Source organism: Hermetia illucens, chromosome 3 (genome assembly GCF_905115235.1).
Source record: "Hermetia illucens chromosome 3, iHerIll2.2.curated.20191125, whole genome shotgun sequence".
In the NCBI taxonomy this organism is placed as follows: domain Eukaryota; kingdom Metazoa; phylum Arthropoda; class Insecta; order Diptera; family Stratiomyidae; genus Hermetia; species Hermetia illucens.
Window position 1 is genome coordinate 27262771 of NC_051851.1, and position 24829 is coordinate 27287599.

At 44.8% G+C, this 24829-nt stretch overlaps 1 protein-coding gene across 2 annotated transcripts in view; it reads left to right on the top strand.

Moving 5' to 3' along the window:
* LOC119650921 (disintegrin and metalloproteinase domain-containing protein 10) overlaps positions 1-24829 on the top strand; it is a 649135-nt gene that overhangs the window by 512009 nt on the left and 112297 nt on the right. For both annotated transcript variants that reach the window (XM_038054147.1, XM_038054146.1), the window contains exon 7: positions 7128-7252. In XM_038054147.1, the coding sequence (XP_037910075.1) occupies positions 7128-7252 (125 nt within the window). The remainder of the gene's footprint in view (positions 1-7127; positions 7253-24829) is intronic.

The window sequence follows — 24829 nt, forward strand, 5'->3', positions numbered from 1 at the left end:
GGAAACTGAAAAGCCTAAAATTGAGATGTGAAAGATGTTGTGTATTTTTATCTTATCCTTCGTTTGGTTTTATTTAAATATCGTATATATCGGAATGGAGTATATTTTATCTTCAGATTTTCCATAAGGACATCGCCGTATTGTAGCAGAAAGTGCCATCGTTTCACAATTAAACGATTGTGGCAGGTGAACAGCCAACAAGTACCCCATTTCTAAACCTTCATCTGTCTTTTTTTAGAGAAAGACAGGACAATCTATTGCAGATAAGCATTTGTAATCGAGGGCCTGCATCCCGAGCCCTTACTGGCTAAAACCTCCCAATGTTACTTCCACACGCGGAGCTAATCATTAACTGATCTTCTTAATCGTCTTATCTGCTGCTGCTTAATGCTATCTTACTTTCGGTAAACCTCGGTTCAACTTTTGCTTCTTACAGTCGCTGGTGCATCCATTTCAACATTGCAACTATCGCAGTCTACACTTTGTCCGATCCCACGATGCGGCGTCCAATTTTTAGGTTTTTATCTTTTCATCATCAACGGCGCAACAACCAGTATCCGGTCTGGACCTGCCTTCATAAGGAATTCTAGACATCCCGATTTTGCGCCGAGGTCCACCAATTTAATATCCCTAAAAGCTGTCTGGCGTCCTGACCTACGCCATCGGTTCATCTCAGGCAAGGTCTGCCTCGTCTTCTTTTCCTACCATAGATATTGCCCTTATAGACTTTCCGGGTGGGGTCATCTTCATCCATACGGATTAAATGACCCGCCCACCGTAACCTATTGAGCCGGATTTTATCCTCAAGCTGGCGGTCATGGTGTCGCTCACAGATTTCGTCGTTATGTAGGTTACGAAATCGTCCATCCTCATGTAGGGGCCCAAAACTTCTTCGCAGGATTCTTCCCTCGAACGCAGCCAAGAGTTCGCAATTCTTCTTTCTAAGAACCCAAGTCTCCGAGGAATACAAGAGGACTGACAAGATCATTGTCTTCTACAGTAAGAGCTTTGGCCCTATGGTGAGACGTTTCGAGCGGAATAGTTTTTGTAAGCTGAAATAGCCGCTGTTGGTTTCCAACAACCGTGCGCGGATTTCATCAGCGCAGCTGTTATCGGTTGTGATTTTCGACCCTAGGAAGGAGAAATTATCAACGGTCTCAAAGTTGTAGTTTCCTATCTTTATTCTTCCCGTTTGACGTGCGGTTTGATGTTGTTAGTTGCTTGGTTTTCGGTGCTGACGTTGTCACCATATATTTTGTCTTGCCTTAATTTATGTGCAGCCCAAGATCTCGCGCTGCCTGCTCGATCTGGATGAAAGCAGTTTGGACGTCTCGGGTCGTTCTTCCCATGATGTCGATATCGTCAGCATAGGCCAGTAGTTGGGTGGACTTACAGAGTATCGTACCGCTTGCATTTACCTCAGCATTACGGATCACTTTCTCCAGGGCAGATTAAAGAGGACCCATGACGGGGCATCCCCTTGTCGTAGACCATTATTGATGTCGAATGGTCTTGAGAGTGATCCTGCTGCTTTTATCTGGCCTCGCACATTGGTCAGGTTCAGCCTAGTCAGACTTATCAATTTCGTCGGAATACCGAATTCTCTCATGGCCGTGTACAGTTTTACCCTGGCTATGCTATCATAGACGGCTTTAAAGTCGATGAATAGATGGTGTAACTGGTGTCCATATTCCAACAGTTTTCCATCGCTTGCCGCAAAGAGAAAATTTAATCTGTCGCTGATTTGGACCTGGAGTGAAGCCTCTTTGGTATAGACCAATGATGTTCTGGGCGTATGGGGCTATCCGACCTAGCAGGATAGAGGAGAATATCTTATAGATGTTACTCAGCACCGTGATACCTCTATAATTGCTGCACTTCATCTCCCTCCCATCACCATATCTTCCTTTTTATGTATAAGGCAGATAATGCCTCTTTGCCAATCGTCAGGCGTTAATTCGCTGTCCCACACCTTGAGCAGAAGTTAATGAACCACTTGGTGTAATTGGTCGCCTGCATATTTAACCAATTCGGCTGTAATTGCATCGGCTCCTGGCGACTTATGATTTTTAAGCTGATGAATTGCACGGACTGTTTCTCCTATACTTGATGGTGGCAGTATTTGTCCGTCATCTTCAGTTGGCGGGACCTCGAACTCGCCGATGTTCTGGTTGTTGAGCAGTTCATCAAAGTACTCAACCCATCGCTCCAATATGCCCGTTCTGTCGGAAATCAGATTTCCCTCTTTGTCTCGACAGGATGAGCATCGAGGTGTATAAAGCTTCATCAGCTCACTTGTTGGTAAAACTTCCGCGCCTGGTGCGGTTACTCCCTGTACTTTTCTAGTTTACAGACTTATTGGTTCTCCCACGCTGCCTTTTTCCGTCTGTGAAGTCGCTTCTCCACTCGACGGAGTTCGTGATAAGTCCCTGCACGTGTCCGCGTCCTTTAAAAATGCAACATTACTTGGTATGCAGCATTCTTCCGTTCCGTAGCTATTCATTGTCAAACCAGCCGTTCCGACTTTTTTTGCGGCTGGGGCCAAGTATCTTTGTGGCCGTATCAATGATAGCGTTCTTCAGGTGGTAGTGAAGATCATTTGTTGATGATTCATCTCCAGGACCTCTGGTGACTGCGTTTATTGCGGCATTTCTCTCTTATAGGTGTTGCTTCAGTATTCACTCTCACCTGATTTTCAGAGGGGATTGTAGGTGATGTAGTAATTCGAACTCGGAACACCACGCCAACTAGATAGTGGTCCGAGTCTATATTGGCCCTCCTATATGTTCTGACATTCCTCAAGGCTGAGAGGTGGCGGCGTTCGATCAACAGGTGGTCAATTTGGTTGAAAGTGATCCCGTCTGGAGAGACCCACATATGTTTGTGGACCGCTTTCCGCGCAAACCAACTACTTCCAACAACCATTTCGTGCGATACTGCTAACTGAATAATCCGCAGTCCGTTATCATTGGTATCCCTAAGTAAGCTATGGGAGCCGACGTATCGCCTGAATACGGGTTCCTTCCTTATTTGACTGCTGAAATCTCAAGTATGATTTTGATATCATACTTGGGTGTCCCAATCATAAGCAAGTGAAGAAAACGTATTTGGTATTTCTGACGGTACCATCCCTAAAATTACGTGTGTTGCCTCCCCCGGTACCGTACGGTGGGCACCGCATGTTTAGAGGGCATAAGGCCAAGATTCCGCTCAAAGCTGTTAATGGATTTCTTTGACACTGAGTTCTGATGTATACACTGGAGCCGCATGTGTTTCGGGTTTCCTATGTTTGGTACCGTCCTTGCTTATATTGAGCTAATGTGGGTAGATATGTTTGCCAAATAAGCTTTTAATGTGGTTCAAAACGCAACTTTAAGTTGAAATTTTCTGTCAGGTATTATGGCTAAGAGTGAATGACAGTTTGCCGATGTAAACTTGACAGATTTTCTGCCGCTTGAGCTTTATAACCACCACCTCAGTTTTGTATTCGAAGTCTTCAAGTCGAAACTTTGCCAAGTATTCTCGCTTCCATAAATTTCAACGCCAGATGACAAGATACAGACCTCTGTGGAATGCTTACCGTTATATTGTACGTCTGGTACAGGAGCTCTCGCGATCAGCGGAACACCGACTATATTCGCCGAAGGACTGCCAAGAGGAGAGCAGGCCTAGCCATCCGTCAGCCCACTCATTCCCCTCTATGTTCCTATGTCCGGGAATCCAGAGGAGAGTGACCTTGAGCGTGCCGCCCAGATGGTTCAGCGCATCTCTGCACTACCCCACCAGCTTGGAAGATGTCTTCGCTGAGTACAAAGCGTTGATGGCCGCTTGGCTGTCGGTCAGAATGGCTATGTTACGCTTGGGGCCCGAATCTCGCTCCAGCCATCGACAGACTTCCAATATCGCCAATACTTCCGGCTGGAATACACTGGCGAAACCTGGGAGACAATGCGACTAGGATACACTGTGTATATTTAAGAAAACTCCCGCGCCGACTCCACAGGCCATTTTTGATCCGTCCGTAAAGAATCCTGTGTCATAACCTTGCAACACGCCACCGGTCTTCCACTTTGCCCTGGTTGGAAGGTCTACAGTAAAGTTTCTCGTTAAGTTCAGCTTGCGTTTGGCCTAGTCCGTGGAGGATGCCCAGATTTCCCGAGGTATTTCATCTAGGATGTTGCTGCGGCCGTAGGACTTCGCTGCCCAGCATCCAGACTCACGTAATCTGACGGCACTGCACGCTGCAACTTATTTAATGTGGAGGTCTCGGCGGAGGAAATGCAGGAGTACATTGAGAGCATCTGCTGGGCAGGACTGCAGAGCCCCAGTAGCACCTGCACACGCGGTTCTTGGAATGCTATTAAGCTTCATCCTATTACATTTTTTCTTCAAAGCCTGCCACTATACAATAAAGCCGGAGGATCGGATGCACTACAGCGGTGTACAACCTGAGAAACATCCTCGGCCCCATTTCTCTTGCGGGCATAAAAGTATATTCAATCTCCAATTTAGCTTTGGATCCAGCATTACACCCAGATACTTTACTTTACTTTAGAGGAAAGAACCAATCTTTATTCTTTCAGCCGTGGTAGATGGAATTCAGGTATCATTGCCTTGGTGGTGAATAGTATCAGTTGCATTTTGGTTGGGTTTATGCCGAGTCTGCATCTTGGGGTCCACAGGCATACCTTCCGCAGCGCTCCTTCCATGATGTCGCTCATAATGGACAGAAGCATTCCTGATACTAATATCACCAAGTCGTCGACATACGCCACCACTTTCACCCCGCTGCTGTCCAATGTACGTAAAATTTTGTCTATTACTATTAACCAGAGTACCGGTGAGATGGGGCCACCCTGGAGCGTGCCTCTGTTCACAGGTCTGGTCAAGTGGTTGCCTCCCAGACCCGACTGGATTATCCTGGTACTTAGCATGGATATAATCCAATGCGTGAGATACCCCTCCGATCCAATACCGGTCAAGGCTTCCTTGACGGCGTTGGTACTAACGTTATTAAAAGCCCCCTCTATATCCAGGAAGGCAGCTAGGGTATAATGCTTGTACCGCAGCGCCCGCTCAACCGTGCCAATTACCTCGTGGGGGGCGGTTTCTGTGGATTTTCCTTTGAGGTAGGCATGCTGGGGAGAGAAAGGCTTTCTCTCCATAATCGTCCTTAAGTGAATGTCCAAGACGCGCTCTAGGGTCCTCAGCGCAAAAGAGGTCAGGCTGATTGGTCGAAAGTCCTTCGCGGACTCATGACCGCGCCTGCGCACTTTCGGTATGAAAACCACCTGTGCGTGCTTCCAGGAATGTGGTACGTATCCTAAAGAAATGCAGTTGCAGTAAATTTCAACAAGCTAAGGCTCAACCCTTTCGTGCTGCTTCCGTAGCATGACGGGCATTATGCCATCTGGGCTTGGAGATTTGTACGCGGAGAAACTGTTTATAGCCCAGCCGATCTTATCCTCGGTAATTACCGATTTGATAGTCTCGCACAGCTGGGGTGGTCGCAAACCCTTCAAACAAGGTTCTGACTCACAGTCCTCTTCGCTGGCGGGAAAGTGCGTTTGAACCAACAGCGCCAGGGTTTCGCTAGAAGATTCTGTCCAGAAGCCTTCCGACTTTTTAGGAAAGGATGGGCTCTTATATTCCTTGGACAGAATCTTACTGAGTCTCGCGGCTTCACTGGTGCTCAGGACGATCTTGTGATCAATCTCGACTTGTCATTACTATCTGCAGAAAAATGCACCTCAACTCACCTGCAACAGAGAGTTTACCAAATATCACAGATACTTCACTGGGTATTTTTTCGCTATACTAAACTACTATAGGGCATCCAGAGAACCTCTTTTTATGTGCTACTATTCTTTCATAAAACTAAGCTGCAATTTTATTATCATCACATTTAACGCTGTACAAGTGATAAACCTGCAGCAGCGGGACAGCACAAAGGCAAGCATTAACACCCGTGACGAATTGGGATATATGTAAAGATTTGCTCACTCTAGCGACGTTGTCGTCTGTCATCACTAGTAGAACTAGTATTTGATATCCATCAATTGCTCCAATTAACTCAACCAAGTTAAATGAGCAAAAGCACGGCCTGAAAATGATTCAATGAGAGTTCAGAAAAGAGGAAGAAAGAAAATAACAGTTATGCGCTGGAGTAATAAACCACCATATTCAGAAATACAATCAACCCACCTTCCTCCCCTGCCGGCACTCCTGCACGCAAAGAACATAGGCAAAGCCAGTCCAAAGTCTTATTTCCGAACCTTCAATTTTCTCTTCGCTCACCGTCAATCCTTCGTATCCTGATTTCACCCGTCATTCGTTCTCATTGTTAACAACTAATTGAATTTACTATTTGTTCGAAATCGAATAACATACATCAGAAATCCACCTCAGCTTCATCCGCTTCTCGGATATTGTGGTTTTTTCCGTGTGCCATTTCAAGGGAAACCATCCAGATTCCATTTCCACATATATAACTTCATTATGAATCTCAATGGAGCGAGGATGTATTACCACATATGGGATAGTTTCTCCCTAGCGCAGGACTGCTTATAAGTTCATCCATCTTTCTGCTGTCTATCATTCATCACGGAGAATATGAAGTAGGTTTCGTCCGTCTAATACGGTACAACTACTTCCATGTCTATTGAGCACTTAATTTCCGGAGTTTTCTCCGAGTTTGAGCTGATATAGATGTTGTTTTCCACTTAGTTTTTCCTGGTTGTTTTTATCGGTGTATAAGTATGTTGAAAAGCAAACCATTAAACTAGGATATTTAGGATGTTTCCATTAGGGAGGGTTGTTCGCTATTTGGCTTAAGGGAAAATCTCTGGAAATGCTTATGCTATGATACCGTCGAAAATGCAAAAATTAGCACTATAAACATGTCTAGTAAACTTTCTGGATTTTCCACATTTTCCAGGAATACATGCGGGGATGAAGGACATTCCAAGGATATTAAATTCTCAGAATACTTCGTACACTTACTCAGTTTCTCTAAACAAATTGTTCCTTCTAACCCATAGCTCATTCATTCGCTCCAATTTCCTCCCTCCACAGCAAATGTCTTACATATTTCACAGTTTTCCGTTTTTTTGATTTTCTATTTTCAGAGGAGGACTACGATGCCTTTTGCCTTGCCTACATGTTCACATATCGTGATTTTGAAATGGGTACGCTCGGTTTGGCATGGACAGGTGACCTAAAGAATGCAGGAGGAGTGTGTGAAAAAAATGGGGTAAGTATTCGAAATACAACATGCGAGCGTAGATAAGATAATAAAGATAGACGAGCTAACGGAAAGAACAAATAGAAGGTGAAAGAACTGGCAAACAAACAGGGATACTAACGAATAAGCAAACATCTGGGAAAATGATTTACTCAGTATATCTCCATCGCTGGGATTTATGGGTAAACAACATGTGAATCACTTAGGACTTGTCTGGCAATAATAAAATTTTGATTGAGACGTTGAAAATGGCTAGGCTTATTCTTGATTCGGTTGGAAATGTAAGAGCATTTATAGATAATAACCCAATTTACGGTTTTTCTCCTTCTTTATCCTTTGTTCTGTTCGGTAGCGGCATCGACTCTAATCTAATTTGTAGTTAATGTTGATGTTTAGTGGAATTCATTTAATGAATTTGTCAGACAGAGGGTATTTTCCTTGTGGGGTTGTTATTCCCAACAATGAACCGTACAAGGAGTTAACTTACACAATAATTCAATAAGACTACATACAGGAGAAGCAAATCGAGTTTTTAGACGGCACAGAATGTCATTGCCCATACGCGGGTTAGATACGAGGTAGCTAAGTGTCGTGTGTGGTGGTTTTCTCGTGTATGCTTTTCCATCCCATTCATCACCCAAACACCACACTGACACCAAAGTGAGTCCGCAAATTATTCACGAGCAAGTAATTGAAGAATATCGGGCATGTGTAAAGCTTTTCTTCAACCATACAAATTGAAGCAATGCTCCGAGAGAAGAATCTCCTGTATGTGGTTTTCTTCTTGTTCGTGACAGACGAAATCAGCCCGTGGCCTCCAGGATAGACTTCTTCCAACCATCTCGATCTTTCGATCGCGTCCTCCAGTTGGAAAACTGCAGCAGCTTTCTATTGACCTCATCCACTAAGTCCTTCCATCGTTTGCGTGCCTCTTCAACTGGTTGGCGTCCTTTGGATGCCCCTTTGAATACCGTACTAGGTACTCGCTTGTCGTCCATCAGTTCTACGTGACCGGCCCACTGCAAATTTTGTAGCTTTACCGCCACCGATGCTACTGGGCCGTCATATAGCTGGTATAACTCATGGTTGTATCTAATTCGCTTCACACCGTACTTTAGCAAAAATCGTATTATGGTCTTCTAAATTCGCAGCTTATTTTTCCAGTGCACCCTCTTAATAATAATAATAATAATAATAACAAGCCTGACGTACTGCTAGTTGACAAGACGGGTCGCTCCGCGTATATTATTGATGTTGCTATCCCCCATAATAGCAACATTGAACGGAAATACGTGGAGAAGAAGGTGAACTATGAGCCATTGGCTCGGAAAATCAAAGAAATTTGGCGTCTCGAGCGGGTGGTTGTAGTTCCCATAATATTGTCAGCTACAGGTATTGTACCTAAATCCCTCACGGCTTCCCTTGATGTCCTGGGACTTTCGCACAGTCTGGTTCAAACCATGCAGAAGTACACCATTCTGCATACGTGCTCGATGTTGCGGGGGGTACTCGACGGATTCTCCCACTGACCTACCACCGGCCACCACCACCAGTGCCCCTTTAGTTTTTAAGTAGGTGGGATCGTCCGAGCCTAAATGCTTGGCACTTAGTGCTAGTATTAGGTAAAATCCGGCATCTGCCGAGATTGTGATAACTCGGAAATAATAAATAATTGGTGCAACAATCCATATTGGGCCATGGCCTTGAAGTATGTTAGAGCACTTCATTCAAGACGATAACGGTACACCACTGTGGGAGGCAATGTGGTCAGCATTGCGCTCGCCCGAGATGATTACCCTGAACTTATATCCGACATCCATTCACGATTCCTCTGCCCCCAGCGAGATGAACCGCAACCTTCGGCTAACCACTTGAGCATCCGGACACCCTTTTACTTTCCATTATTCGTAAGACTGAGTAGTATGATTTCTTGGCCATTATTATTCATCGCTGATCTTCGCACTTTTCGTTACAAATCTTCGCGATATTTACTCCTAGATACTCAAAATTGCACACGTTTTCAAAATTAAGGCGCCTGTCTTCTTGATTCGGTCATGAATTTTCTTTTCTTTTCATTAATTCATAGACCTACCTCTTGTGCTGCTTCATTTAGTTGTAGGAATACTTCCTTGAACGTACCATTATTAAAAAGTCGCTGCTGCGCCAGGTTGCAGCAGTGTGTAGGATTGTCACCTACTTAAACCACCCCCACTTCTCTGCCTATATCCCCGCGGGAACACCGTGAAGTATTACTTTTCGGGGAAGGCTCTGGTTTACACCAGCACAACTGAGTCACGCATCCGTCGCTCTTTCCGGGCTCGTTCCAGTTCCTTCAGCTTCTCCTGTATGGCAGTTACTGTTCCGTTTATCGCATTCCAGTTTGCTGTGCAGCTTAGACTCTCCTGTACGGAAGTATGGGGTCCGATAACTGCGTTGTGGGCATCGTTTAACCTTCCTCTTTCATTTGCGAATCTCCAACAGTGGAAAATAACATGCTCCGGGTCCTCGGGTGTAGCGGCGCATTCGGAACAGTCGGGGATGAGTCGGGGACTCATCCAATCCGAAGCGATGCAAATATCCACTGTTTCCCGAAAGGGGAATGCGTAAGGTGGTAATTTAATTACCCATCTCTCAATAAACGGGATCAGTGTATGCGTCCAGCGGCCTTTTCCGGTAGAGACAGTGTACCTCATTCGCTAGAAAACCCAATGGAATCATCGCCGCGATGACACACACTACCTCACCTCCTATAACCACTGCATATCAGCAGCGCGATTGGCCAGTATGTCGAACTCGTCCTTCCCTGGTTCGCTGTGTTATCCAGCGCGCACGCTCAGACAGAAGCCGCGTATAGCAGGATGGATTTTACCACCCCCACAATAAGCAGCCGGCGACTGGATTTTCGCCCTCTAATATTTGACATTATCCTTGCTTGAGATGAACTAGCCTTTGCTGTCTTTTCGCACGCATAGTCCAGGTGCTCATTACTCCCAAGCATCTAATGATCGATTTTGAAACGACCTTATGATCACCAACCCGAATTTCGACTGTGTTATTTTTCCTGCGATTGGTAAAAAGAGCCGCCTCCGCCTTATTTTCCGCCAGGTCCAATGAATGGTTTCACTTGCATACAGTTCCATTGCCAGGACTGCTGCCAAATTGATAAATGTTACCTCCATTGGCACGCGAAGGCCGAGAACTCCATCGTACATTATGTTCCACAACACAGATTATCCGAGCTAAATAACCAGGGACACCCGGTTTAGCCAGGATGCCCTTAATCCAGCGGTCCAGGTTCACGACCGTGGCAATGACATCAACCGTGGAGCACGCTCTACGAAACCCATGCTGCCGCTCCGTTAGATCACCGGCTAACTCGAAGAACGGAAGCAGCCTGTTGTATATCACTCTCTTCAACATCTTCCCCATAGTGTCTAAAAGACGGTATGAAGAGCGTGCGGCAAGTGGCCTTTGAGGCTTTGGTAGCAGAACCAACCTCTGCCTCTTCCACTGAGCGAGAAAAACTCCTTCAACCCTGCATGATTCAAATGTAGTTATGCACCACGCGGGCCTGGTGGTAGCGAGTCTATCTCCTTGCTTTAATCTGTAGTTCATTTCGAAGCATTGCGCTAGCTTGTCAAACACCTTTACATGGAATTCAGTGTTAGCCATCGTCAGTTCGGTCATTCGTACCAGTTTCCTAGCTTTATTCTTTCCGTTTGACCAGTGCGATTTGATGCCACTGGCTGTTTGATTTTTGGTCCTGAAGTTGCCACCATGTACTTCGTCTTGCCTTCATGAATGGGCAGCCCAAGATCCCGCGCCGCCTGATCGATCTGGATGAAGACATTTTGTACGTCTCGGGTCATTCTTCCCATGATGTTAAAAAGGCCCCCTTGCTTTAGTCCGTTGTTGATGTTGAACAATCTTGAGAGCGTAAAGGGGAGATAGGATTTGATAGTAGAGCTGTTGGTGTTAGTTGAGCTCCTCGTGGGTACCGGTTTCGCTCTGGGACCTGGACTACCGTTTGACCACCCTATTGCCATCTATTTGGGGACGTAGATGAACACAATGTAGAGAAAACATCTACTATAGTGGCATTTTATGAGAGAATACCGTACCGTACCAGAACTGAAGCCTACCTAAACCGCTACTGTACAAAGTACATGCTGACCTGTTGAAAATCAGAAGGGCAGAGTGAAATTTCAACCACAATCCTCGCGAATTCAACCTCAGTTGCTAGGTCCTATATAGAATATAGAGGGGCTACCTGGGAGCACACAGTATGGATCACTTTCACCATTATTATATAAGTATTATAATATTAAACTGGCGAAAACCAGCCGTGAGTAAATTACAGGACAGCCCGCCAACCTTGCTGGTCAATGTAACTGACTGCGGGTTTCCCATCCGCCTATGCTAACAGGATTTATCCTCGCTCTCTCAACAACATCATGTCATTTGTATTTCTAAAACCTGGCTTAACGATAAAATATTAAATTCTAAACTCCCCGAAATAGATTTCGCCTTTCGCTGCAATATAGACCGGGCTATATCACGTATGACCAGTGGCGATAGGACCCTAATTGCAACTCCGGGTCGAAACTGGCTTCTCTTACTGTGGCTCTTCTTATGTTTGTGTTACCTTACCTGTCCCTCCGCCCAATTCGCTTTCCTTCATTGTATCTCATATATATGGTACATCCCCTGTGCTTGCCCCTCTCACCTCTTTGAAGAACTGTTTCGCAAATCGCTCCTTTTCTTCATCTGCGGCTATTATAACCTACCCATGTTCAGCTGAACTTTTCATAATCGCCGCGGGGATTTAAATCCGTTTTTGTCCCTCACTCGCTATTTCCGCAAGATCACCCAATCTTTTTCCATCAATTTTACTTATTCCACGGAAAACTCACAACAACATTCCTGCGACCTACCCTGTTCTTACTTCTTTTCCGGATTTAATTCCTTGTCCACTTTCAGCTGAGCCCCTTCCTTATTTGAGTTCTTCATTGGTAATCTTGACTGATCGGATCCGGTCACCTCTTCGTTAGAGAGCAATATGGTTTCGTGAAACATCGATCTACTACTTCAAACCTTCTAGTTTTTACCAACTTCGCTGCGAAATGCCTTAATTCACGACAGAAGGTACACGCTATTTTCACCGATTTCTCCAAAGCCTCGGATACGTTTGGCCACTATATTCTCCTCTCCAAACTCTCTCTTGTCAACTCCCCCTCCTCAGTCATCTCATGGCTCTCTTGCAACCTTTCAAACCGTTCCTGCAGACTTTCTTTCTATGGTTACTTATCCCTCTGATTGTCCTCAAGGCTCTATACTTGACCCTTACTATTCTTATTTTTTATCACCTCCATCCTCACTTGGCCGTACTTGCTTTACACAGATGACCTTAAATTGTTTCGTCTCCTCTATACTTTTGGAGTTCAACGCTATTTCCTTAAGCTCTTCAGAACTTCCTTTTCTTACTTTTTTGGCGGACAACCTCTATCCTTTCAAAACCTGGTTATGATCTACGAGAACAAATTACGATTCAATTGCCACTTCGTTGACATCATCAACCGCGCTTCCAAAATGTCTTGTTTTATCCGACATTTGATGTTACCTCAATCTAGCCATCCTCAAACTTGCCTGACACGCTCTAAAAGTTGCACAGCGCAAATTCACCCGATTCCTCTTTTTCAAAAAGACCTTTGACCGTATGGACTACCCTTCCGGACTGCGCAACTTCAATCTCCCTTGCCTGCAACAACGCCGCATTGCCTTTCATATTTCCAAACTCTGTAATTGCCTATTGGGCTGCTCCACCAACTCCAATATTATATTCCGGGTCGCCTCCCGTAGTACACGTAGTGCGGCCATTTTTTAACCCCCAGCCTATTTTATCCCAGTGAAAGCTGCTCCCTATCTACCCTTATTGAGGGCAAAGCAGCCAAGTTCGATTGCTTCTTTTGTTTTCAGTGAACTAAAAGTTTTTCTGTGCTTGGTCTTGATCCGTCATTTATGAATAGCGGACTCTGAACTCCCTAAATCCTGGAACAAAAACAAATAAGATTGACCAAGGAGACAAGCAATTAGTTAGGTCCGTCAATGCAAATACCAGCAGATTAGTAAAGAATGCCCCCTCGGTTTCGTGCCTAACAACAATCTCTGAAATATTACTTCCAGCAAAGCCATAGATTCTGTTGCCATCACTACACCCCAACTTATAGCCAGGATACTCCTATTGAATCCCATCATTTTTTACTCAATTAATCCAATAACAGCACAATTCGCAATACAAACTCTTGACTTAATCAATGAGCAGCCATTTTTCCGTCCATATAATAAATTATCCTTGAGAGCCTCTCATATAAAGTAGACCTCATTAGTCCATCATTTCACTGTGTTTACACAAAAGACTTCCATCAGCATTTTTCACGCTATAAAGAATAACTGGAGCTGCGTGCACCCTTAATAGACAAGGGCTCGGCATCATGGCTCGCGGCCAGCTAACGGAAAAAAAGGGAAAGCCTGAAATGTGGCCCAAGTCCTGACGAACCTAAACGGACAAAAGTATTAAAAATGCATAAATCATTGCTGAAAATTTATCATCATACAAAGCTTCCTATTGCCAGCCAAGCGGGACTCTTATTCCTTTTGTCTACCCATTCAACCCTCTCCATTCGCCAGTTTCATTTCACTTTTCCGGCCTCGTGACTTGATCACGGGCTAGCAAGCGGGCAGATGTCTTCAAGCTAATGCGCTTGTGAATGGCTGCTAAATGGACAATGATTTAATGAATCAGACTCGTGGGATCGGTTCCTGCGAACACAGCCATGCAGGACGCAATTGTATATATAGTTGGAGAGAAGGTTGCTTCCATGAATGGATTTTTTTCCACATATTTCTTTCTTCTCGGAACTTGCCTCTCGAGGCTCGGAGCAGGTCGGACAATCCACCCCATATGATGACTCCTATTATGCTCGCCCACCACTCAAAACTCTTTTTTCCGTCCCTGGTGCAATCCTGTGAGTTTTCCAGATTATTTTCTAAATGAAGTCACATGGCCAGAGTTAAGTATGATGAAGAGTTTCCAAGCGGATAATCAAGAGGGTTGTTTGCCTAAATAGCGATTCAGTGACCTTTTAACCTCTGCGTTCTGTATAAAAGCTTCACTAGTTAGGTTGACGGTCGCCATACCAGCCGGCGGCAATCTTTCAAGATAATTAGTCATTGTGTCCGTTCAGTACATCCGTAAAATCCCTATATCAAATTAGCTAATAGTTCATGAGAACATTTGGAACCAGGAAGAGGCGAAACGGATTCCAAGTTGATATTGATAAATGATCGGACCCTGACAATGTTTTCTCATTACACCGAAAAGACATGCGGATATTGAGATAAATATATCTGGGGATTCTATCATTACATTTTCTTGGAATTTGAATAAATGAAAGCTGGCCCCGACGTATGGTAATTTAGACGTGGGTGTGGGCTAGGGACATTTTTCCATGTTAAATGGTTTTTCATTTCAATATAGCTTAACAAGATAGCTGGTATCAAATATGTTTGTATCTGAAAGAGGAAAAAATAGTCCCGATTTAAATAGCTGTCGAGGAGACATCCAAAAGAGAACTTGGAATTCTAGTGCGCTACGCACTGAACAAACTTCCAATCTACTTGTCAACCATCTAGTGGAGAAGAGAAGAGAGATCAGGTATGGTATCAATTGGGTCAAGTGGATGTGATGCTACCTGTTGCAGCTGGAGAACATCGGCACCAAAGATCTAATGCCTGATGCGTCCATAGGTGGGGCATTCACATAGGAAATACTCCGTGAATTCCGCTTCCTCATTACAGGAGGGACACATATCATCTTGGATAATTCCCACAATACCCCTGCAAGTCCTCCTTGCTTTTCGGCAGGAAACTTTGCGGTACGCATGTTCGGTTCTGGCAGGAAGTTCGGTGTGCCGAGCAGCATTAAGGCTCTGCCACCTGTGGGAAGCTTGTTCCCAGTTTTTGAAAGCATACTTAGCCAATGTTACTGATACTCCAATTGCTGGTTCTGGTCCCAGCATACTGGAGATTAACCCCTCTTTCGCTAAAGCATCCAAGATTTCATTTCCCTCTACGCCACAGTGACCACCGTATTGAATCTAGAGAGAGGTTTCTGCATTCCTAAACGATTTTCGAGGTGATCAAAAGACTGCTCAACGCCCTTAATGCAGCTTGGCTATCACTGCAGATTGCGATGCGTCTGCCCTTCAACCACTCGTCAATCACCCTGTTTACCGCCTTTAGGATCGCATAAACTTCGGCTTGAAAGCAATATGTCCCAAAGGAAAAGCCCACTTCTCGTTTTTATTCTAGAGGTAGACTCCAGAGCGGCTCCAAAAATCTCTTCTATTTTTGAGCCATCGGTGTTTTCATTGTAGTGCTTTAAATAAGTATCTCCAGGGGCTGCAAATTGAGTAGTGCATTCAGAGCTGCACCAGATGTCGTGTTTATGGCACCAGTGATACCAAGACACACACGGATGCATATACGAACATCGGCCTAATGATGGCAACGTATATCCACATTACCACATGAGGCCTGAGTCCCCATGTCGAGGCAAAGGTCCATCTGCACAGCCCATAAGCTGTAAGAGCTGATTTCATCTTTACTTCTAGATGTTTTTCCCAAAGAAGTTTTTTCATCTAGAGCGACTCCTAGATATTTCACTTCTTCGGAGAGTTAAAGGGTAGTGCCCCTCATCTCAGAGAGGTAAAGTCCATCCAGTTTTCTCCTTTTGTGAATTGTGGTTTTATTTGGATTAACTGGAAGACCATGAGACCAATGAGATATACTGTAGAAAAGACTATCTTTGTCATCAAGATCTACTTTGAAATCTCAGCACTAAAAGACATTCAAAGTTATCTTATCTGAAGCAGGGTATATATCCCGAACTCGTCATCGAAACTAGCTGCCAATATTCGACGCAAATAGAATAAGTGTCATCAACATTTTCGTTTTATTCCCAACCCTTCCAATTGTCTGAGCATTAAGACGCTTATAATCTCCACATGGCCGTCATTCGCCGTTTGGCATAGGGACCAAATGAAGTGGAGAGGACCAACCCCTATTGGATGGTCTGCAGATACCCTGCTCCATCAACTCTTCAAACTCTTTCCGCGCAATAGCAAGCTTCTGGGGTGAAAGTGGACGCACTTTTGAAAAGATTGGAGAGCCTGTAGTGTTGATGTGGTGCTACACATTGTGCTTAACCGGCTGGAAGAAACTACTTTCCGTAGTAATGCTGCGATTCTTTCTAAGGAGTGCTCGAATGCGGTGGTTGGCAACGTCCTCGAAAATTATCGAAAGAGTGTCATTTTGGCATGTAGAAATTTTCCCTGACGTCTGTAATGAGATAGTAGGGTCTATCAAAGCCTTGTTCTGCAAGTCCACCAGTAGCCCATAGTGACACAAGACGTCTGTGCCTAATATGGGGATCCTAATGTCCGCCAGAACGAAACGCCACGAAAATGTTCAGCGCAGCCTGAGATTCACGTCCGCCCAGATTTCACGGCCGCCAGACGTAGATTTTAGGGAATTAGGGTGTTCGGACGGGGACAGGGGAACCGATACCAGGGCCCTTAATGACCAGGAAGCAACGTCTGCTTAGCGGGTCGAAGAGTGTAAGGCGACGTGGTACTGCGCTACGGGTAGCCGTCCCTGAGGTACCCAGCGAGCCTAGTTTTTTGTTGCGTTAAACGTGCATCCGGTGGTACATTTAGTCGCTTGAGCTCCGTATTTACGATGCTACCAGCAAATCGTCGAAGGCCTATTTCGAAAAGCAGACCTCGACAGTGATTGCGATCGAGATCTACCTCCCGAACGCAAAGTACCAACCGTCGCTGCGAGCTTTGTGACGGCACCGGCCAATGTTGTCAGTATCGACTCAAGCTCGTCCACTTCCCAAGCTGTGTCTCGGAAAACTTCCGCGACCACGGGATTGATTACGCACTTCGTGCACTTTGTCCGCGCAGGCCTAGATGACGCGGGTGCTCCCCGGGAGTCATTGCAGCCAGAGAGACGTTAACAGCTCAAAGCCAACCTTATCCCAACCCAGCTACTTCATATCTTCGACCAGCTGGCTGGGGTTACGGTCGACGAGCGTCAACTCATTCAGCAAGTGATTAAATTTTGCTTCCTCATTCACTGAAATGCGCCGAATCAGCTGCTCCTTCAAAACTTCTCCAACACGTTCGTGACGATTCCAATGGTCTCCTCGACTAGACCGTCGTTGCGACGGGAGTCACATACCAGAGTTCATCCTGAGAAATGAAGAAGTGTAACGTTTTAAAGTAAATAAAGTCGAAAAAAAACTGATTGTTACAATATTTTTCTATGGGGGGAAACCAATCCTCAAAGGATTCGAAAAGGCTTGATTTATACCCGCAGCAATTGTCTGATTCGGCTGAAAAGACGAGCGAATGTGATTAGTTTGCGCTACAGCTACAATTTAACGGTCTCGGTGCTGGGTCGGACAAAACTTTAGAAATTCCATTCACAGCTGCAAATCTCTCGGACCATTTCCTCCAGGATGTTAATCGGCAGCTTCTCCGAACTCAGTAACACGAGAACACCCGTTCTAAAATTCTTTTCTAACCAAATGGACGCTACAATGTATTGGTAACAGAATAGCTGGCAATTCCGGGACTGTGTCCAGATTGCTGCAGAAACTCGTTGGTAATCCTGAAATTCCAACTATTCGAAGCCACGACGGATTCGTGCAGCCCAACGGTCGATCCTTCCCACCAGAATTGAAGGTAATTATCCGGAATGTCCGAGCTTCCGAGTCGAACAGATTTTTCACTCGGATCGATTCACAACGGGCTCAAAAACTGGCTATTGAACAATTTTGACGGTTTCCGGTCAAAATTCCCGCAACAATCCTCTGACGTGTTTCTCAGTTCCGTTTCTTCTACCGGGGTCACCAACTTTGGGGGTATCGGTCTGGAACTGTCTGAGCATTCACACGCCTATAATCTCCACAGAACCATGGACCCGGATTATCTTCCTATGATCTGATATAGCCCTGAAATACGCACGAGTCATGAACGACAGCGCCCACATTCCATAAGAATGAATCTGAAATGAATCCTTCGGACGAATTCTTCCTATCAAGGAAGTCGGCGTTCCTTTTCTCTGCACTTTATAAGATTTCCAAGGAAATATTTTGGGGAAATTGGACAATGAAATTCTTATCATCTACTAAAACATCATGAGTAGACCTCTGACGGCCTCAATTACCAGGGGATCCATTGGTGCCAACCCTACAATAATACACGCTGTCATACCTGAGATCGTCCTAAAAGCACTGCACACCTTTAACATCACTCTGTCCCAAGCCCCGTTTACCCTCCTCCGATTGTCCTAACACGCTAGTGTTCCCGTTCAGAACGATGCCGCGATTAAAAGCAGCACAACATTAAGCTCTGAATCCTTACATAAGAAATGGTACGCAAACCTGAAGTTTTTTTATCCCTTACTTCCCGGCAAATCCCCACGAATTCCTGCCCAGGACTAGAGTAGCTAAAAACGTTTATGCACAGAATGTTGGACTCCCGGAAGGGTATGCCGTCGGAAAGCCTCCTCGTCTTCATAGAACTACCCTGGAATCGTTTGGCACATAACATCCCGCTAACCCTCCCGCTATTCCAGAGATCAGAGAACTCCTTTCATCAACTGGCAGGGAGGAAGGCAGTTGTTAACTCAAGGAAGCTCTTACCATCCAGTCCCTCCACCGAGCTCAGTCGTCTTTGCAAGAAGAAGAACCCGGACTTAATGCACAACATGAGTCCATCTTCCCGCGCTCCTTAGCATCTCTCTGGCAACGTTACCTGGAGAGAGCTACTCTGTGACCATTACAGAACACACAGCCATAAGAACGTGCCTTCACAATCTCTCTTGAATCTTCCCCCTTGCGCCTGTAAATAACTTTACGTTGTTTAGCAAGGAAGAGTCCAAGGTTCACTCAAGCAATGACGATCACAGCGGGCTCTGAGGCAATTTCGATAAACAAATGCCACCCGCCAAGCTTGCAATACACCTCCTTGCCAAGAGCATCAGCCCATACCTGCGCTCCGTTTCATCTATAAGAAGACGTCTCCTGATAGAGATATGGGGCCCTAATATTCATCATTAGCCAACGAAACTCCAGCTTCCTTAATTTGCTCGAAAAACTCGCCGATCGATATGGGACACAGGGTCGGGATTTCCTGTACATGAGATCCATTGAAGCATTTCGACTTGCGTAAAGTTTTTGAAACACTTCCACTTGCTGGTATGTGGCCTCCTTAAGCCTACTTCGTGTGGCTCGGCACCTCTTTTGTGTGATTGCCTACGGGAGAAAACCACCCACCTTGGCATAGCACCACCATATGTTTTCATTATACCTCTAGTTCTTTATGCTACCTTTTGTAATATCGGATTTTCGGGAGATAGATCTTCGGACAGAGCCTTTACGAAAACAAACCTTTTCAAATGATATCACTGACCAAGGAAACCCCCCATCGTCGAACATCGGCACGAGCGCCGTACGAGCCATTTTAAATCTGTAAGAAAATTGCCTGATAGTCATTGTGAGCCACCAATGAACCATGCTATCCTTCTCGCTAATATAATACTCGCATGTGTCAGATCGACGACAAAACGTTTCACTCGAAAAGTGGGTGCATTTCAGATATTTTTAAGCACCAGGTCAAGCTCAACGGAAGTTCCGAATAGAACACCGCTGTTCATTTTGGAAAATGGGAAAATGTGCTAACAAAATACAGAATACAGTTCTAAGTACGGCCCTTAGCCTGGTGGTGGCCTTAGACATTTTTCCCGGATTACTCATGGGACCAAAACATGGGTTCAAAAAACAGAAATAGAAAAGGGTTGCTAAAGCAAAAAGAGTTGGCGATACCAGGCCCATCAAAAGCCAGGCTCCGCGATCGAAGCGGCAGACGCTCTAGTGGTTTTCACTGCTTTCAGGCTAGGTGAACCAAATACAGGCACTAGTACTCCTAACACGAAACTATCGGCATTGGAGGACACCCCAAAAGCAAGGACTGAAAAGAATGTCGGCCAGCGGAAACCAGCAAAGAAGCGGAGGTCCACTGGAATCATACTCATGAGCTAGTACCAGAAGGCCATACATATTTTCAACAAGATTGTGAAGAATTAGAACGCCGATATCGGCGAACAGAATGAAAAGAACCTAGCTAAATACCCCGCGACCAGAAGGTGAAACCTACGGCTTTCAAACGCGATCAATCTCAAGATAAGGTCAAACAGGAACACAAGCGGAGCAGAGTGTGCATGTGCTCAGACGCTAAGGAGCGTCTTCAAACAGGTAACCCTCAACAGCCGGCCGACCGACCTTAAACAACGAAACCCTTCAGCGAAGTGGCCAGGGGTTACTTAGGTGTGGCGCTGGCGGATGTTAACTCTTTGATTCGTCTCAGATGCTCCGTGCATATACTTCCATATCATAGCGTGAGAAGATCAATCCTTCAGGAACTTTCTCGGTTCGTGCGTCGCTATGATCAACAACGCCTGGAATGGCCCAAAGCTCTAGATCATCCCATACGGCGATTCCCATGGACGACTGCATGGTTATCAAGGAGAAGAAACCCCAGGTGAACTGGCAACCTTTTCTGCTACGCAAAAATTGAGAGTGTCTGGAGGCCGGAGGAGATTAACAAACCAACCATGCAAACAAATCACGCTGAGGGTAGCACAGATAAATCTGCAGCACTCGCTTGTAACTGCCTCTATGCTTTCTTGTGTCCGGACTTAAGTTCCAGCGACCTAACCATAGTTAAACTAGAGCAGGTTTGAGTGGAAAACGTGTGTATCTCCCCGGCTGGCATGGCTGACGATCAGCTCCTCTAAAAAATTAAACAACATTTCACGAACCATCGCCATGGAAACAACATTTGAAACCGCCTTCAAAGTGTCGTGGCCTGTTAAATACTGCAAGAAGACATTACCACTACGATGGAATGAAGATCTGTCCAGCCTCAGGAAGCTACAAATATTGGCAGTCATGGAAGGATTGCCTGAAGAGGTACAAGTTCGCCATCAAGACTGCAAAAAGCGATCTTGGTTGGACTCTTGTCAGAACATTGAAAACACCATTGATGGTGAACCACGCTAGTTCGGGTAGTAATTTACCCCTTCCTCCTGGTACGAGGACCACTCTTTTGGGTAATGTCTGACGAGTTGCCTCTGCTCTAATGTCGAAGGCGACCACATTTTTGAAAAATCGCGAATCTGCCAAACAATAAATTTCCGTGCCCTAGCAGGAGAGAGTAATTTTGCTCCTCATTGTTAGCGCAATCCGCCATCAAGTGGATAGGGGACTCAGGATAACTTAAGCCTAAACAAAAAGTTGCTGTCTAGGCTCAGGCCAACTAAGGTCTAAACCGGTATTTCAGTCAGTATAATTCATATCCATTTCAGATTTTTGAACTAATATGTTCGGTACCCCCTTTCGGTCACGTTGTTCCGCAAGGCGGAGATGAGGCAGTGTCCAAAGAATTATCCATGCTTTGGCATTTGGCATTTTTTGACGCTGTCAGCTGGTAAAAGTATTTGAATGTCACTAAATAAAGGATAGCGTCAGTCCGTCGACCTCAGTGGACTGGCCTCGAATCCCAGTTTTTCATGGACATTTATGTTCGCCTTTACTTTACATCTGTACTGTAGGTCTATCATCTGCTCAGTTTTGACTGTGGTAATAACATAACTGACGAATAGTCCTTGTTGACATGGGTTTGGATGCACTATACTCCACAAGAGAATGAACAAGAAACAAAAATATCAAATAAAAGAGCGGGTCTATTGCAATTCGCCATAATTATCTCAAAAAATAGTATAAAATACAAAGCTACGAGTTCCCTTTTCCACATACAATCAAATTATTAATCAAACCCCCTTCAGGACATCCCACAAGGCTGCCTCACTCTCCTGCAAGACAATCGCCTTCAAGGACTTCAAGCTCATTTTGCCATCTTAATTAAAATGGGAAAATCGTATTTCAAAAATGATCTGGCACAAAGGACTTTTCGCTGTTTAATTTAGCTGACCCTTTTCTCAAAATGCCCAAGATAAATTTTTGACGGACCGCTGTGTAGAAATTCAAAATACTCGTAATTAACGTAGGTCTCTTGACGAGCGAACTCTGTAAGCACCGCCTCCCCTGACTCCTCTCTCCCTGGTTTCCAGCGCGAAGGTATCTCCGACAGCAGGAGAGCTCGACAGCAAGTGCGAAAGGAAATAATCAAAATGAAAGTAAAAATACAGAGTGAGGACTCTCCTCTTCCACTTGACTACATTTCAAAGAAACGAATTATCATTTTCTAAATTAACACAAAATGTTGTGAAAACGAACCAACAAACGAACGGACGATTTAAAGTATGATGAGTTTTGCTGTGTTCCGTGCTATTCTAAGCATTCCAGGCTGGTGCTGGGAGTGGGGGGTTGTCCTGGCGGAGCTTCAAACAGCAAACATAAGCTTTTCCCTGGGAGAGGATTCCGCTGAAAATCGTATTAAAATTAAATCGACTTTAAGTAACAGGCATAATTAACCGGGCTTTTTTGATGATTCCAACGGCGGCTTATTACCTCGGCTACCGTTTCACGCCACCCTCAAATGTTTGCCTTATATCAGCAGTTTCCGACAACGAGCCCGAAAATGGGAAATTATCCGTACGAAATGGTTAATGATTTCAGATATATTTGTCGGAAGGGAAAATGAGCTGCGTTGAAAGGCTTTCTATGCTAATAAATAATTGGAGTTGGTTTCGCCTTTGATGTTTTATGCATGCGATTTCCATGGAAGCTCATAGAAAAGCCTCTTTTTGTGCTTTGTGTACAGGTTCGCGAGGATATACGGAAAATTATAAAAATGATTGGTATCCAGGTAGTTAATTTAGCGCCACCACTTTAGCAGGAAATGACTTTGAGTGTTTGGCATGACATGTGTAGCACGTTTGGACAAATTTGGTAGGAATCCCTGCAAGTTTTTCGTAATTAGTATGGCGTCGTCGCTTCTCTTCTCTTTTTATGCCAGTTTTTCAACCCCAGAAGGAACCACTGTAATGGGTTTCACTATATTATCTTCAACATCCATTATTATTTTTTAGAGCCTTCAATCTCAGATAAAAGAAAAGATGCGCAGTTTTCCCCATCTAATGTAGCGAGTCAAACTCGTTGACAATCAATTTCACATTTCAAATATTCTGAAAATGATCATTAACGTTTTTGGCATATGCTTTCACTCAGAGCTGTAGATGCTGCATATTATTTATTGCACTTCCAGCGTTTGTTTCTAGCTGCTACTGCAAGTGCTACTGCGGATTTCGTGTTCAAATGAGGCCGGCTCAAGGCGGGATGGCTCCATATAAATTATGGGAAAATTCGAGGCAGTATTGCTTTTGTCCCAGTCGAGGATGGATTGTGAGTTGGAGGTCTAGATAAAAAACAAGGAGAATAGTCGTCTTCGGAAAAAGGAATTAATTTTAAAATTGATTTGAGTTACTGGTTCCTTTCATGAGTGGCAGTCGCTTAGTTTGTTCTAATAAGATGGCTGCGTATTTACTTTTGCTATTCGATCAAGATGTCCTTGTGATACGTACGCGATTGAGTTGAATGGTTCGGTTTAGCAGTGAGTGGGCGCGGATGATAATGGATTGAGTGGGCTAATCCAGAGGAAATTTCAAATGGAACCCGTGCTCGGAAAGTTAAAATCTCAACCGTAAGTACCAGCCAATGGGTGAGCAATAGTGAAGGAACAGCGTCAAACTTTGGCGATGATATAGAAAAGAAAACCAGTGGTTGAGGGCAAGGAAACCCCATTTGGAAAGACCGCTCACTGAACGACTGAGCTTAGTCTAAACGGTGAAGCAGGAGGGAGGACGTCGCATGGACGCATAAGATGAAGAAACGATCCTATTTCTCAATTCAAAGACTAAGTTCGTTCCCCAACCTGATGTGAAGTAATAATATAATAATAATAATGATTGGCGCAACAATTCATACTGGATCAGGGCCTTGAACTGTGTTCGAGCACTTCATTCAAGACCGTAACGATACACTACAAGATTACAGTACCCTGCAGGAGGCAATGTGGTCAGCATTGCGCTCGCCCGAGATTATTACCCTGATTTGACTCAGGTACTCATTCACAGCCGAGTCGACTGGTATCCGACGTCAAATCACGATACAAATTCTATTGCCACCAGTAAGATTTGAACCATGACCTTTCGTACAACAGCCTTGCGTTCTAACCACTCAGCTATCCGGACACACGGGAAGTAAGATTCTTTTAAAATGGTGTTTTTTTCTGAAGGTTAGTCATTGTCTGTCCTTCACTGCAAGCTTACAGATGTGAGTAATCCCGCAACTCGGGTGGGATGATAATTCCTCAGATCGGTTAATAACCCTTATTTGTAAAACGAAACCTTATTAAAATCGGTTCAATGTCTGTCTGTCTTTTTTTGCTGAAGAGGTGAAAATCTTCAGAAGACACTGGCGTGAAACCACCCCCG